Here is a 17,310-nt window from a genome sequence, read left to right on the forward strand (position 1 = left end):
CGGTTTGTATTTAAATCGACACACAACACAATTCGAACATTTGTGGATAACAGCGACCCTCGAAGTATCACTTTGGGCTCAGACACCTTTATTGGAATGGCGGTTGATGCCCAACATTATTCTATTGATTTAGGTAATTAAATCATGGGACCAATCCCAAACTACTGTTTCGACCATCAGCAACCATATTCCTCCAGAAAATATTTTTACTAGTGTGAGAAACCAGGTGGTGTCTAACCCACTAGTCCCTGGGGATCCATGATCCAGGTGGCTAGGACAAAGCCATCGTTTTTGGATCCAGTTCCTGGGGTGGACCAGTGCGGGAAGATCACCAGGATGGGGGGTCTTGGGCGAGTGGGACACCGGACGGTGAGACGCGGTATCCCCTTTCCTCTAACACCTTTTCCCCATCCTAGCAGGTAAGATACTTAGGAAATCAACACCCCCTTTTCCTGACAAGAACACTTTCTCACTGACAGCTCACTGTGAGATACAACAGACTAACACCTGAGCCGTATACATGACAGGTCCCAACACAAGGGTCAGGCAGAGTCATGCAATTACTGATAATTACACACACCTGACTTCCATCACACTTCCCCACATGGATACAAGGTGGAGCACTAAAGCACACTGAGCAAGGCGAAACACACGAGGAAGCAGCAGTTCGGAGATGGAAGTTTAATACGAGGAGAAAGACGGCAAGACCAGAGAGAGTTGCAAGGAGGGATTTACCCTTGACCTTTTCGGAGAAGAACCGTGACTTTCAAGATCCCTCGAGAATAAAACATAAGGTTGTGAATTAAAGCTGAAGAAGGGTGCAGTGTGTGTCGAAAGTACACAGGGCCCTTCCGCATCGCTAGACAATGCAAGGAGGAGCAATTGCCGCCATGGTACTGTTCTTGGCTCCCACAACAAAGCAGCGCCAGTAAAGTCAGCATAGCCGGTGAGTCGAGGAGACTGATAGCAGACCGGTCTGTGTTAGAAGCAAGGTTGTGAGCGGCAACATGTATGAAGAAAGCTGCAAAGAAGAGTATGAGGCGTGTATTGAACGAAGCAAAGATAACTGAAACTGAGATAGATACCATATACAGGGTGGTCCGGCACCACGTGAATGCTCATTCGAAGGTCTCGGTTAGGTACCCAACTGAGAGTGTAAAATTGTTGAACTGTGAAATCAAAGGGGTCCTGCAACAGGTCAAGCTAAACCCTGTACAAATTAGAAAGTCTTTTATAGCTCATACGAACTGAAATGGGTCCGAGCCTGGTTGAGGGAGACTAATTGTATAACAGGGATTTGAGCCTGGCTGAGGGGGATCCGGGGTGAACCGTGAGTCACCAGAGAAAAGATATTGCTGAAATTGGTCCAAACCTGGCTGAGGGAGATTAATTGTATAAAAGGGATCTGAGCCTGGCTGACCGGGATCCGGGGTGAAGAGTGACTCACCTGAATTGAGTCTTTATAAAGGATACTTTTGGTTGGTTTTGGTACATCAGGCCCTGTGAATCAAGAGACTTTGATAACGTAAGAGACTTGGGTATAGACAACTGTTTGTTTATTTATATAGCGCGCCTGAGCGCTAAAAGGTTAAGATAGTGGTTGCAAGTTAACAATCATACATCATAGTAAATATGATACATGGTACATACAGCAGCAATCCTGAGGCATATGATATGGTTTGGAGAAAAGTAATCCGAGCATAATTATATACATACATAATAAATGCAGGAACATAGATGGGCAGACTGGGTTAGAGTGTTAGTTCTTATTGAGTAGCCAGGATATGGCGTTACTTCTGAAATTTTCAAAGGTTGGAATGGATTTGATGTCCTGTGCGGGTGTGTTCCATAGCTGGGCGGCAAGGACGGGGGAACTGGAGCCTCCTGCTCCTTTGAGGTTATATCTATGTACCACTAGAGATGAAGTGTTGGTAGATCTTGTGGTCCGGGCTGAGGATCTCAGGGTGAATTTGTCAGTAAGATAGGGTGGGGCTTAGTGGTTCAACGCTTTGTGGGTGAGGCAGAGAGTTTTCAGGTCAATTTTTTCTTGTATGGAGAGCCATTTGCAGAGTTTTCTAGTTGCCGAAATATGTTCTCTTCTGGGAATTGTTTTGTAAAATCTGCAGTTAAGTATGTATTTGTTGGCGCCTAAGTAAAGGCTGTTGCAGTAGTCCAATTTGGACTGTATAAGTGCTCTGGCCAGTATGAGGCAGCTATTAGGTGACATTAAGTGTCTACATGCCCTGATCCATTTGCCAGTGTATGCAGTGGCTGATGCAGTTATGTTTACCTGTTTGGTTAGTTTGGAGTTGGCACGAAGGTACAAGCCTAGTGTTTAACGTCTTTGGCAATGGGTATATTATTCCCATCTATGTAGATACTGGCGCAGTTTGGACTTCGTTTCAGTAAGTTGTTAGGTGAGCCGACTAGGAGCAACTCAGTCTCATCATTCAGGCACAGGCCATGAATGGCCATCCATGCCTGAATGATGGTGTAGACTTTGTTGATCCGAGAGACATCTGTGTCATAGGTGCCGGATCGGGGTAGGTGTATCTGGGTGTCATCTGTGTAGTTACTGTAGGTGACAACCAGACCGTCCAGTTTGTCGAATAGGGGCTTTGTAAAGATATTGCACAAAGTGGGCGAGACACATACCTGAGCCTTGTGGTACACCACAGGTGATGGGTATGGGATTGGCCGCTGCTGTGGGTGAGAAAACACACATAGTCCTGTTGTCGAGGAAGGATTGAATCCACGTGACAGCGGAGCTTGACAAGGGTGCTGCCGATGAAAGGTAGTCATATAGTATCTTGTGGTCAACCAAATCAAAGGGCACCGATAGGTCTAGGAGGAGTAGGATGGCTACTCTAACCTTGTCTTTTAGTTCGTCAATCTGGCTTTTGAGGTCAACAAGGACAGTTTCTGTTCCGTGTTGGGGTCTGAAGCCAGATTGACGAGTTCCTAGTAGTTTATTTGTCTCGAGATTTGCAAGTATGCAACCTTATATAGGATTTTCAATAAGAAAGGGACTGTTGTGATCAGTCTATAGTTTGTCAGTATGGACAGATCAAGTGTTTGTTTCTTGAGTAATGGGAGAACCCAAGATTGCTTCAGATGTTACATGGTACTGCATCATTGGCAAAAGAGGAGTTTATTAATTTGGAGATGAAAGGGGCCACATCTCTGGCTGCATCTTTTATGATCTGGGCTGGACAGCTGTCTCCTTTACAATTGGATGGTTTCAATGATGCTGTGATTTTTTGTACCTCAGGTATTGATACCTTAGTGAATTTGAAGCCTCAGTCATGGTGTGCGTAGGCGGGCGGAGTAGGACTGGTTGGATTACAGGTGGTTAGTTGTTGTCGTTTTGTCAGTTATTTTAGTCCAGAGCCCCGTGATTTTATTGGCGAGAGCATTTTGGATGCTAGTGCACAAGGTTTTATCTTTAATGCAGGTGTCTGCGGGGGGGGGGGTTGGGGTTTTCCAGCTCTCTTAAGATGTTGAATAATTCTTTGGTGCTAGAAGCGGCTTGATTTATTCTGTCATTGAAGGTTTCTTTTTTGGTACGGATAATCTCGCTTTTGTAAGTAGCTGTAATGTTTGCTAGGTTAGTTTTGTTCTCTGAAGTAGGGGTATTTTTCCAAAGTGTTTCAAGTTTCTTCTTTCCTGTGTGCAGTAATGTAAGTTCAGAGGTGAACCAGGAGTTCAGATGTGCTCTTGGTTTGCCACTACGCAACTTTAGTAACTAACTAATATTAGTAATGGAAATGTGTTCTCGTGCCGAAGAAGCCCGAGAGTATGCTATGCTCGAGTGAGCCGCCTTGTCCCATGCTGAAAACGTGGGGAAAGGTGGCCAACGGCCTGAACATCCTTCCTTATCATTTTGTGACATCATGAACATTATCCCACACGATTTGTAATTAGCGGTAAGGATTGGCAATCCTTTTTTTTAGTATTGGCCCTTTTATGTTGACAAGAGTCCACTTTTATTATTTGATGGTCGTAGCTTGCTCCCATCTTTAGATTTAGATAGGCATTTTCACACCATTGGGAGAGTTCAATAAACACCCTTGAACTGTAGTCACTTGTGTCCGTCTTACCTTGATACTATGCCTTCCTTACACTAAGCATGGGGGGAATTTCATGGTGTACTCTTCCTGCCCCTAGAGGGTGGAAGAGGTGACTTGTGACATTAGGAAGTAGAAGGTAGTCTTCAGAGTCAAGGAACACTACCTCGAATCCCCTGTCCAGGTCAACACCATCAAAAGAGATCTCTCCACCCAACTGGAGGTTACAGCTGAAATTGCCAAGCCCAAGTTATTTCCAGGTTTCAAACCGATGCTCAAGGAAAGGATTAATTTTGATGATGCCTGTGAGACCGATGAGCAAAGACAAAAGCTAAAAGACGGTCTTGCTGGAATTCAAAGATCTTTTCTGTGTACTCATACATCTGTTCACGCCCGTGCATTTATTCAACCACCATTCCCACGGACCCAGAGATGGCTCCAATATTGGTGAAACAATACCGGTTACCGCTCGCGTCTATGGAATCACTCGCGGAGATTAAGAATTTAGAATCCCATGGGATAATTAGTACGATCCACCGTACCTTCAACAACCAGGTTCTGGCGATACCCAAACCAAACGGCCAATGGAGACTTTGCGCAGACCTGTGGGGGTTGAACAAACGGGTCCACATGTCAAGGTGGCCACTTCCCTACATCGATCAAGGGCTAGCACAGATCCAAGGGTCAAAGGGGTACACCACCATTGACCTGACCAATTGCTAGTGGACAATACCTGTGAGTAGGGAAGACCATTACAAGCTTGCCTTTACCTTTGGGGGCACAATACACGTCAACCCAAACCCCCTTTGGATACATAAACTACGGCAATGACATAATTCTACATAAGGCCATGCCCGATTTGGGTGAAAGGGGAAATCTGGCCTCTGTAGATTATGTTCTGATCAAGGGCCCAACTGTGGAAGAACATATAACAGAAATCTGCTATGTTCTAACCCAGTTGCAGAAAGCCGGATCAAAACTGTCTTTTCAGAAGGCACAGTGGTGAAAGACCCGAGTAAACCTCTTAGGGCACCAGATCACCCCTGAGGGTCTTAATCCCCAGGCGAAGAAGGTGGAAGCTTTATTGAAATTAAAAGACCCTACCACTCTGCGAGAATTAAGAAGCCTTCTTGGACTCACTAATTATAGTGAGAAGTTCATTGAAGACTATGCAGAGGTCCCTTGACCCATTAAAGGAAGGAGTCAAGTGGGAGTGGGTTCCAGGGTATTACCCAATTTGATCAATGTTAATTGATGGAATGGTACATTTGGTCAAATTTGGCCAGTACCATTCGATCGATTAAAATCGATCAAATTGGGTAATCACTACTGAACATGGGGAGCGGGGGTTGTTTCCGCTCCCCATGTTCGGTACTGATGGCCTTGGGTGTTAGTGGGGTTGTCCCATCACTTCCTGAGGATTGTAGATGGGGGACTGGGAAAAAAATGGAAGAAGAGAAAAGAGACCCTGCAGCGTTGGATCCGACCCACGTAAGGGGGACGGAACTGACACCGCTGTGTTAGAAGGAAGTGGACGTGTAAAAGGTTAAGTGTGGGGATGTATTAGGGGGCGGGCAGGGCATAGATTTGTGAAGTTTGGCCACAGCAAAATTTGTTTCGCAGTGACATTAACTAAGGTCAATTCCGCCACAAACAATTCTGCCACAATCAAATCACGCAGATCCGGGTCCAGAACAAGCCGACGGAGTTAAACAACTGAAAATAAGCCTTTCCCAGGCTTCTTGTTTGTCTTACCCCATAAAGAACAAGGAATTCTTCTTGGAGATGGTGTTCTCAAATACTTGCCTAACAGCGGTGTTGTATCAAAAAGCATGACCTGGTCAACAACGTCATCTTGTAGATCTCGTAGGCGAGCAAGACTTTGTCCTTGTAGAGGAAAAATTCAATGACAGAGAAGGCACTCCGGGCATTGAAGAATTACCGCCATTCATCCAGGGGAGCACATCATTGTCGAGACTCCTCACCAACCATTGCAATATCTCCAAAGTGACAGAATCTGGGTGGGGAACGTTAGTTATTCCAGAATTACTTCCTGTATTCTGTGCATGCAAGGCATTCCTGTAGAGGTCAGATATGGCCAAAACAAGAAGTCGCCTAGAGCAAGGGATCGTGGACTTGCATGATTGTGTTCACGAAAACGGTCTCGAGGACGAATGTCTAATGACCAACAACAACATGGAGGCGTACTTCACTGCCCCACACAAGGTCTATGAAGATGACACGTGTCGGGGATACCTACAGTTTATGTGGATGGGTGTTCCTTCCACGTTGACAACAGCAGGGAAAATGCATTGGTGGCTGGCATTGGGAATTCCTCAGTGAAAGATACCCTGGAACCCTCTGGTGGTTATTGCCTGGCAGCATTAAACAGCTTGTGTGTGTAGGCTGCCAATGAGGCAATGGAGTTCACAGGCCTTATTAGTGAAAGGATGGCATCCAGGGGGACGCCCAAGGTTTTCATCTGTCAGCGGCTATAGCTGAAGTAACTGCAGTGCTAGCTCCAGAAAAAAACAAAATTATTAAATCTGAGACTTTAAAAAACAATTGGTTTAATGACATCATTGTAGAATCAAGGCTACTAAAGAGAACATGTGAGAATGGCGAAAAAAATCCACTTCTGAAACCCTCTCCAAATATAAAATTGCTGTGAACAACTACAAGAAAGTGATTATTGAGGAAAAATGTAAATACTACAACACAAGAGAATATAACGCTAAATCAAGATCGGGTGAATTGTTTAAAGTCTTAAAAGAAGTGGAGGGTAAAAGTACTGTCACTCATAACATCAAGCAAGACTCCACCTGGTGTCAAATGATCGAAGAGGAATTTTCCAACAAGATTCTAGGCCATCAAGACCCTATCCAGACAAAACAACGCCAATCTTTTCAAAATGGTGTGGCATCAGACATCTCCTTTATTGGCTCACCGAAATCTGAGTTTATTCTTAAACAATGCTCCGAGGCAGAGATTTTCAGGATAGTGGACAATCTAAAACCTACATCTTGCAGGGGCGATATTTGTCTGGCCAGCATTATTAAGGAATCTACTATGTCTTTTCTGATTCCCTGGCTCACGAGGATGGTCAATCTTTCCTTCTGTGAGGGTGTGGTGCCTTCCTTCCTCAAAGAGGTCTGGATAACCAGCCTCCTGAAATCGAGTTCCCTCGATCCCTCTTTAGCTAAAACGATTGGCACATTACAAATGTTCCTCTCTTATTGAAAATATTGGACAAAGTGGCCTTTATCCAATTTCAGGCGTTTTTGGAAAAAAACATTCTGGGCATGTACCAGACCGGATTTCAGGCACGACACGGGAAGGATACAGCACTCTTGGATTTAAAAACGACTCTGGCTAGCATCATTGAAAAAGGCCACTCTGCTTTATTGATGCTTCTGGATCTCTCTGCGGCCTTTGACCTGGTCGACCATTCCATCCTTGTCGACAGGATGAAGGGCCTGGTGGGCTGTTCTCAAAAGGTATCGGATTGGATAGCATCCTTTCTTGGTCCTTGGGTGTCAAGAGTGGCAGTGGAGGATGCACAATCCTGTCCCAATGTTAACGCCGGAGTTCCACCAGGGTCTTGCATCTCACCCCGAGCTCTAATAAGACCACTTCTTGACCTGCTCGACCATCTGGGTCTCCGGTATACCAACTATCCTAATGACACCCAGGTGGTCTTTGAACTATCTGAAAACTACGTAAAAGACTCTGAAGCCCTTAATGTGGTGTACATAGCGATTCAGTCGTGGATGATCTATAATTCACTTGCTCTAAATGACAATAAGACGTAGCTCCTAATTGTGGCTACATACAACTGAACAAACTTGATCCTTACAAAAGCTTTAATATTGCTAACAATCAGATTCTGGTGTCTGACACTGTCGAAACACTAGGCATATATCTGGACGCAGAGCCAAACATGAAGACCCACGTTTCCCACACTCTGGCATCCTGTGGATACATGGTAAAACTCCTGAACTAAATTAGGCCTTCCATCTTCCTTGAAAACAGATCCATTCTTGACTCTGCCTTGGTGAACTCAAGGTTCGATTACTGGAATAGCCTTCTCTCAGGGACAACTAAGTCTAACATACAGTCCCTGCAGCTTGCCCAGAATAGCACAGTCTTTGGCCTACGTAGACAGGATCATATATCTGATTCCAGAAATGTGTTACACAGGCTACCTGTTACAAATAGGATCTCACATAAGATCCTATCGCTTGCGTATAAATGCTGGTCATCTACAGCCCCTCCTTATCTGGTGAAACAATTGCTGATCGATCATCCTGTCTGACTTTTCTGCTCTAGTGACAATCATAAATTTGAACAGCCCTGATTCAAGCTGACCAAATTTGGTGGCAGCAGCTTTCCACCTAGAGAATGGAATGCACTTCCACTTTCAATAACAACCATCAACTCCGTGACAAGCTTTAAGAAAGCAGTAAAAACACACCTGTTTTGTCAAAAAACTGTTTAAGACCCAGACTTCCCTTTGCTCTCTGTATTTCTGAATTTTTGTGTTGGCTTATCGGTCTGTCTCCGTTACATGTGCGCCCTGAGGCCTATGGGCATGTGGCGCATAACAAGAATTAAAATAAATACATAAATAGAAGAGACTGGAATGAGTAGGCCGTCTATGTTGATGGAAGTGTATTGGGCTTTGAGCTTTTTTAACATGGCTGCGGATCCTACGAGCAGGAGCTCAGTTTTGTTGTCATTTAAACAGAGATTGGTAGCCACCGATGCCAGGATTGTCAGACAGGTTTTATTGAGGGAATTGGCATCATTCTCATAGTTGCCTGATAGTGGGATGAGAATCTGTGTATCATCGGCATAGTGTGTGTAAGATAAGGGGCTTGGTAAACACATTGTACAGGGTGGGGAAACACAAGATCCTTGTGGGACATCACAGCCTACGGGGTTGCCGGGGCACTAGCTACTTCTGTGAGCACTTCTGTGAGCACTCTAATGGTTCTACCATCAAGGAAAGAAGCGACCCAGGGGGTAGCTTCCTTAGAGAAGGGAGTAGTTTCTTACCTCTAACTCCATTTCTCCAGTGTTGGTATCTTACATGAATTCACATGCTGTGAATATTTCCCGTCAGGCTGTGAAACCTCAGTAACTTTAACCTAGCGTTCTCCTATGGAAAACTTCGACACCTTAGTGTTCTATCGACGTCCTTTGTGTGTGCTTTAGGCTACACCAATAGGATGTCCGGTATAAATAGCCCGCCCCTGCGGCTTCCCTTCAGATTTGAACCCCCAAAGTAGAGTTAACCCAAATCAAGGTTTGCCTGCAGGGGGAGGCCGGCGGGCGCATGTGAATCCATGAAAGATGCCAACGCTTGAGAAATGGAGTTACAGGTAAGAAACTACTCCCTTCTCCAGCATTATATCTTTCATGGATTCACATGCTGTGAATAGATTACATAGCAGTATGACCAACCACTGGAGGTGCATGACAGGCAAACCAACCCCACGCCCGCAGGCTATAACCACAAACGTAACAAATAACATCCAACAACATGCATGATAACAGACCCAGCAAGTGACAGAAACACAAACCTTATTGAAACAGGCGTTGAAGGACCGCCCGTCCCACCATCACATCTTCCACATGTTGCAGACCCAGACAGTAGTGTCTGGTGAAGGTGTGGGGCACCGCCCAAGAAGCAGCCTGGCAAATGTCAGTGAGCGGGATTCCAGCCCAGAGCACCGCCGCCGTGGACCTTGTAGACTGGGCCTTAGGATTGCCCCGCAAGGGCTTGCCAGCCTTTCCATGACAAAATGAAATTGTGGACGAGACCCAACGGGAAAGCCCTTGCTTGGAAATTGATTGTCCGTTGCTGGAGGGACCAAATGCCACAAACAGCTGTTTCTACTGCCTGAAGTCCTGAGTCCGGGCCAGATAAAACTTCAGCGCCCTCTTGACGTCCAGGGAATGCAGGGCTCTTTCCGCCAGCGTGGTTGCCTTAGTGAAGAACGAGGGAAAGGCAATTGTAGCATGTTTGTGAAACACTGAAGGCACTTTTGGTATGAAGTGCAGATTAGTAGACAGGAGAACCTCGTCTCTCATGAATCGCAGATACGGCGGGTCAATGATCAGCGCCTGAAGCTCCGAAATCCTTCTGGCAGATTTGATTGCCACTAGAAATGCGACTTTCCACGAGAGAAACTTCAAGGATGCCGTCAACATGGGCTCAAACAGCGTTTCATGAGAGCAGCGAGAACCACATTGAGAATCCATACCGGAGCAAACCTTTTCTCCGGGGGAAATGTCAGAAAAAGTCCTTTCAGAAAATGCTTAACCAATCTGTCACTAAACAGAGGAGTAGCATGGCGTAGTCTGGTGAATCTGGAAATGGCCGCTAAATGCACCTTGACTGAAGACAACGCCAGGCCTCCCTGTGCCAGATGCAGCAGGTATGGAAGAACCTGGGCCGGTGAAACCTCCAATGGCCGCACGCCCGGCTGCTGTTCGCACCACGCACAGAATCTGGCCCATTTTCTACTCTAAGAGATATTAGTGAAAGGCGCCCTTGCTGCCTCTAGGATCCGGCGGCACTCCTGCGAGATAGCTAGATGACTGAACTCCGAGTGGTCAGGAGCCATGCAGCCAGGCTGAGAGATGCTGGATCATGATGCCACACTCGCCCTTCGACAGCAGATCCTGTTCTGCCCCCAGACGAAGCGGCTCTTGCACTGCTAGATGAAGGAGATCTGAGAACCATGTCTGTCTGGGCCACAATGGGACGACTAGGATCACTTTGCACAGGTATTTGTGCACCCATTAGATTGTTTGCCGAACCAGCGGAAACAGAGGGAACGCAAACCTGAAGAGGCCGTTCCACAGGAACGCATCTCCTTTTGACTCTGGATGAACATCTCTGCTGGCAAACAATGGGCACTGCTTGTTCATTGGCATGGCAAACAAGTCGAGAGGGGGGAAACCCCCACTTCCTGAAGATCTTCGTCACCTGCTCCTTCTTCAGCATCCACTTGTGCAACTGTTCCCCGTCTCTGCTGAGCGCATCTGCCTGCACATTCTGGATCCCCGGCAGATGGTAAGCTGTAATGTGAATTCCCCGAGCAATGGCCCAATGCCGCACCTCCCGAGTCTCTCTGGACAGGAGCTGAGAATGCGTGCCACCCTGCATCCTCAAATAGAACATTGTGGTGGTATTGTCCTTTAACATTCGAACCACTGTACCTTGGATGCGAGGTAGAAAGGATTTCAGGGCCCAGTGCACTGCTCTCAATTCCAGTATTCCAGTATGCAATAATGCCTCCTCCAGAGACCACAGGTACTGGACCTGCCACTGGTCCAGGTGCGCCCCCCCCAAACCCACCTGGGAGGCGCCAGCCACTATCGTGAACTGAAAATTCGGCTGCAGCAGGGGCATGCCCCGCACAAAATTGCCTGTGCATGCCCACCATCTCAGAGCTTCCACCAGTCCGAGGGAGATGACCGCCTTGTCCGACCATAACCCTCGACCCTGCGACCACCTGTCTGCGAGAAATTCTTGCACCGGCCACATGAACAAGCGACAATTCGGGATAAGCGGGATGCAGGATGCCATGGAACCCAGCAGGCCCCATTCGGCCGCTCTGGACTGCAACTTCACCACTCTCTCGTCCAACGGCTTCACCAGATTGTCCAGTGTGAGAAACGGAGCACAGAGAAAGACCAACTCCCTGGATGGCGTCAGAAAGAATTTTGCGAAGTTGACTGCGAACCCCAGCCGTTGTAACAGGTTCATGGACACCTGGAGAGACTCCAACGCCTTTCCGGCGACAGCCCCCGTACCAACCAGTCGTCCAGATACGGTACACATGATGCTCCCCCCGGCGGAGGAAGGCAGCAACTGGAGCTAGACATTTTGAAAACGTCCCGGGAGCAGACTTCAGCTCAAACGGGAGGACACAGAACTGGTAATGATCGTTCCCGACCAGGAAGCGCAGGAACTTGCAATGGTTTGGCCTCATCAGGAAGTAAGCGTTCTCCAAATCTAACGTCAGGAACTCTCCCGGCTGCACCGCCCAGATCACATCCTGCAGCGTAAGCATCTTGAACTTCAGGCGTTGCAGATTCTTCTTCGCCTTGGGAAGAGTAACTGGGGCGACTGTAACCTCAGTCGCGGGAAGCAGCAAATCTGGCATTACCAGAGGCCCCTCGAAATGCCCGAAAGGGTGGAAAAAAGAATGGCACGTTTGCAGAGCCCCTAGGGACTTCGCCGCCTCAGTGACTTCCTTCATTCCCTTTAGCGCCTCATGAATGTTATCGCCAAAGAGCTGCTCTCCCTCACAGGGCATATCCACAACTTTATGCTGGACCTCTGGACGAAAGTCTGTGCAGCGCAGCCATGCCTGCCTCCGGAGAACACCACCTTTATTTGCTTGAAGCCCGACTCCGCCAAGTCCACTGCAATGTTAATGCTGTGGTTAGAGGCCTCCCCACCCCTCGAACCAACAGCATTTTTGTGCTGTTCCGGGAGATGTTCCAAGAGCGGGCCAACGGGTGCCACATCTCCCTGTCATACCTGGCCATAATGGCCAAGGAATTCGCCGGCTACACTGTCATAGCGCCCAACGCAAGGACTTTCTTCCCTAAAGCATCTTGTTTTCTGGCCTCACTGTCCAGGGGCGTAACGCACTTGTGCTGGTTTCTCGCCTTCCGACTAACTGCTGTCGAAACCACCGACTGTGGCGTTGGCTGAGACATGAGGCACTTGGGGTGGTTGAGGGGGGGTTCGATTCAGGTGCCTTAAACTTCTTCTCCAGATGCACCTTCCCGGCTGGTTCTGAAAAATGATGGCGCATCGTGCGCAGGCCCGCCTGCCACACATGGTCCAAAATGGGGACTGAGAAGACTGCCTTCCGTCGCTTCCCCACGTGATCGAAGAGAAAACAGTCTTTTCGCGCTTCCTCCAGAGCAAGGCCAAATTCCTGGCATGCCTTTGCCATCGAGCGTGAAATGCCCCAATATCATCCGGCGTAGAAGGCTGAGCTGGGCTACTGGCGGTTCCACCTCCGGGTCTGTATCCCAGGCATCGTCTCTCCTAGGCAATGAGGACACCGTCGACAGCGTGTCACGAGGCCCGCTCTCCGTATCTGAATCAACCAGCTCCCCTTCCTCTGGATGACTTCCTGCAAGGCCCAACCCCACCGGCAATGGCAGCCGCACTGGAAGCGAATTCCTGGGGAGACTCGGGCGGGGGGACCTCAACGGGCACACTACGCACCACTGGAGCCACCGGGCTCAGAGCCGCTGGATGTCGCACATCCAATTGTCCCAATTGTGACTGGAGCGTACTTAACACCTGCATGGACAGCAGAGAGTGAGGGTTCACAAAGGGGTACAGAGGTGCCTCATCCCCAACCCCACTCGACGTAGACGGACCTGCCTCCCGCAGACCCAGCGCAGATGGATGGAAACCTGGTTCATGCTCCGCCTCCAGACCCGAGGACACTGAATATTGAGCCAGATCCTGTTGAAGAATGTCCACTGGCAGCAACGGCCGAACCCGACCCCAACTGCCACGGATCTCCCATCGGCAACAAACCACCATCCGTCTCCAGCTGCGCTGTCAACAGCAATTGTGGCCCACTGACAGTCACGGCCGTAGACGGAGCCGATGACACCCCCATTGGCAAAGGGAGTGAGGATTGTACCGCAATCGTCGACGACGGAAGCTCTGTTGACAACCTCGTCATCGGTGTTAAGGCCTCGACAGGCCTGGCCTTCTCCGGCGATGTGGGTCGTGTGGTTGAAGTGTCGGAACGGTGTTTGGAAGAGGACCTATGCCTGTGCTTAGACAACTAGTGCTTCGAGAAGGACCCTCGCCTTCTCTCTCTCCACCAACGCGGACTTCTGCGCCGACTTCTCGGGCCCATCACTCGACCCCTTGGACTTGTCCGGTCTCGCGAAGAGCTACTCGCCCCTTTGTACCTATGCGACATGGATTCAGATGAACCACCTTTCCCCCACCTATGACGCTGGCACCTCCGAGCGTTGCATGATAGCGGGGGGTTCCGCGGACACTGCCCTCCGCTGCGTAGACACCTTCGCCGCCGGAGCTGAAGACTTGCTTCCCCGGGACGAAACCTCCGAACCCGGGTAAGTGCCCTCGTTGAGCCAACAAATCAGCCAGCGGTTGCAGTATTTCTGTTTTTTCTGAAAAAATCCACGACAGATCTCACAGGCGTCCGTCAAATGATTGGGGTATAGACAATACAGGCAATATGCATGGCTGTCCCCTTTGAAGACCTTCGTTAGGCCGCAGGTTGCACTAGGCAAAACAGCCATTTTTTCTGGGCCACAGATGACATTATGGCCGATGTACGAAAAGCACGTGTAGAAATCGAAGAGTAGACACAAGGTCATCCCAACTGTTTGGAGACAGTTGAAATCTGAAGGGAAGCCGCAGGGAGCGGGGCTATTTATACCGGACGTCCTATTGGTGTAGCATAAAGCACCCAAAAAGGACGTCGATAGGACACCAAAGTGAAAAAGTTTTCCTTAGGAAAACGCTAGGTTAAGGTTAACAAGGTTTCCCAGCCTGACGACGGGAAATATTAACAGCATGTGAATCCATGAAAGATCCAATGCTGGAGAGGTTAGCAGACGCCTTGAGATGGTGGAAAAGTGTTTGATGATTGACCAGGTCAACAGCCGCTGAGAGGTCCAGCAGGAGGAGCAGGGCGGGCCTGCCATAGACTCTGAGATCATCCAACTGGTTTTTTAAGTCTAGCAGGGCTGACTCAGTCCTATGGCCTTGCCGGAGGTTAGAATATTGCGCAACTATGAGGTGATTAGATTCCAGGAAGTGCTGTATTTGGTTGTAGGCAGCCTTGTCCAGAATCTTTAGGAGGAAAGGGCCTCTTATGGGGCAGCAGTTCGTAGGATCAATGGGATCTAGAGTGGGCTTTTTTTAGCAAGCGTAGGCCCCATCCTTCTTTTAGGCTGAGTGGGACGAGGCAAGAATCAAACGAGGCGTTTATGAGCCTTGTGATAAAAGGGGCAAGGGCTTCTGTGCAGTCTTTGCTAGTAGAGGCTGGGCATATATCCCCTTGCATCTGGAAGGCTCGAGGCATTTGAGGATATTGGTGGTTTCTAGTTCAGTGACACTTCTAAAGTGGAACATTGGGATGTTGCAGCTAGGGGAGGTGCGTGGTAGGGGGTGATCGTAGGCGAATTTGATTGATGCTTGTATTTGGGCAATTTTGTGTTGCAGGGAGCTTAAGTTTACCCAGCATGGCGTTTTGAATATTGGAGTACCAAGATTGATCTTTCGTGATGCTGATGGGAGGCCGATGTTTCCAATTCTCCAACAGGGTCCAAAATAGCTAAGAGCTATTTAGCTCCTACTTCTACCATAGGAGAGCCTGGTTATCTTACAACCAACAGTTACCAGGAGATACTTTTGGCTCCTCGGACTAGTGCCTTTTAAACATGCATACGTGACACTGAGTGTTTGCGAAGGTGAAGAAAGGCAAATTAGGGCACATGCAGGACCCATTTAAATATAATGGATCGTACATAATAGGCAAAGAGTAAAAGGGTGAATCTTATGTGGAAGTTAGATTTTCAGTGCGCTGGGTACTTGCTCCTGGTTCCCCAGTGTTAGCTCCTGGCTACTGAGTGATACCTGACACCCAGGAGCTGGTATTCGCTCCTGCTCATCGAATCCCAATTTTGAACCCTGCCTAAGTATTTTAAATATTTCTAGGTGTTAGAACTAGCCTTGGAAATTATAGTATTGTAGGCTGCTGATTTTGCAGCTAGGATTGCCTATTTTTATTGTTTGGAGACAGTCTGGAACTGTGTTTTGTGTCAGAGGGTGATTTTCTCCAGGTACTTTCCGCTAGATGTTTTAGTGCATAGCTCCTGGATGTTAGGGGTAAACCAAGAATTAATGTGTCTCCCAGCTTTGCGGCAGACTAGGGGAGCTACCCTGTTGACTGTTTGTCATTGTTCTCTGGTACAGATCAACTAGGACGCTGGGGTCATTGGAATGAAGGAACTCAGGTTGGAGTGGTGGGAGAAGGGGCAGGATGCGTTATTTGGTCATCTTATGTGAGCTCAGAGAAAAGGTGGGTGGAAGAGGAGCGAGGGAGGATGGGGACTGTTTGGTAGGAGGGAAGGAGAAGGCCACGATATGGTGGTCTGATCAAGGGCAGGGTGAGTTAGTGGAAATGTCTTGCTAAGCATCTGACAGCCAGCTAAACCCAAGGAGCATTGGTATGCAATAGACCTAAAACGGAGCTACAGGTCTTCTAAACCACATTTATGAACCAGACCTTAAAATCAAATATCAATGTTTTCAAGTAGGCAGACATGCACCACAAAAATTCGGGTATTGCATACCGTTCTCCTTGATATTCTTCCAGAGGAACTTCTTGAAAGGGATCCAGAGGAAAGAGATGGTGGTAGGACCGTGCCAAGTGGGGCGCAGAAACCAAGGTAAGACCTATAAAGTTTAAAAGGAGGAAACCTTTTCACTATTTGTTAATCACCATATAAACAGCTCCAATACAAATAGCTGATAGGGAGTAGTTGGAGGGTGGTCCAATCACTTTACCATACAAGCATGTTATACTATGATCACTGGGCCTACAGGAAATACAGTTCGCTATGTGCACATTACAAACCCACAATCAAAGGGTGAAGGGACATGATGGGAAGAAATCAAGAGCTGCAGATTTCAAGCACAAGTTTACAACAATTTTTACAACTTGTGACAATATGTTAATACTTCAAAAGAACAAGTTACTTACCCTATCTGGTAAAGTTCTTTCGATGGGATGTGCCTCCGACGTATTCCACATCTCTGACAGGTAATGACCACAGAGGTGCTGCTTCGAAAACTTTTCAGCGTAGGGCATCCAGCGTCGATGACGTCGATACGTTCTTCTTCGAGGGCCTCTGTCGAGGGGCGACGTCACCGGATGTTATATATAGGACGCACGGCGCCCGTAGCTACAGTTGTAGTTTTTTCCCTAGAACGTGTGGCACCAATCTCCTGCCAGTATGACTGCAGCAAGCCTTGCGGAACCGTAAGCTGCAACCGCAAGAAATTCTGTAGAGGGGCAGGCTGGGAGGGTTTGATGTGGAATACGTCGGAGGAACATCCCATCGAAAGAACGTTACCAGATAGGGTAACTTGTTTTCGAGGGGGATTGTGTCCTCCGACGTATTCCACATCTCTGACAGACTCCCAAAG

The 17,310-nt window shown here is 48.0% G+C and overlaps 1 protein-coding gene across 3 annotated transcripts in view; it reads right to left on the reverse strand.

Moving 5' to 3' along the window:
* Nucleotides 1–17,310, reverse strand: part of LOC138511696 (general transcription factor IIH subunit 2) — a 1,250,606-nt gene that overhangs the window by 224,801 nt on the left and 1,008,495 nt on the right. For all 3 annotated transcript variants that reach the window (XM_069627529.1, XM_069627530.1, XM_069627531.1), the window contains exon 14: nucleotides 16,455–16,557. In XM_069627529.1, the coding sequence (XP_069483630.1) occupies nucleotides 16,455–16,557 (103 nt within the window). The remainder of the gene's footprint in view (nucleotides 1–16,454; nucleotides 16,558–17,310) is intronic.

Source organism: Ambystoma mexicanum, chromosome 6p, assembly GCF_040938575.1.
Source record: "Ambystoma mexicanum isolate Mex_15411 chromosome 6p, UKY_AmexF1_1, whole genome shotgun sequence".
Classification (NCBI taxonomy): Eukaryota; Metazoa; Chordata; class Amphibia; order Caudata; family Ambystomatidae; genus Ambystoma; species Ambystoma mexicanum.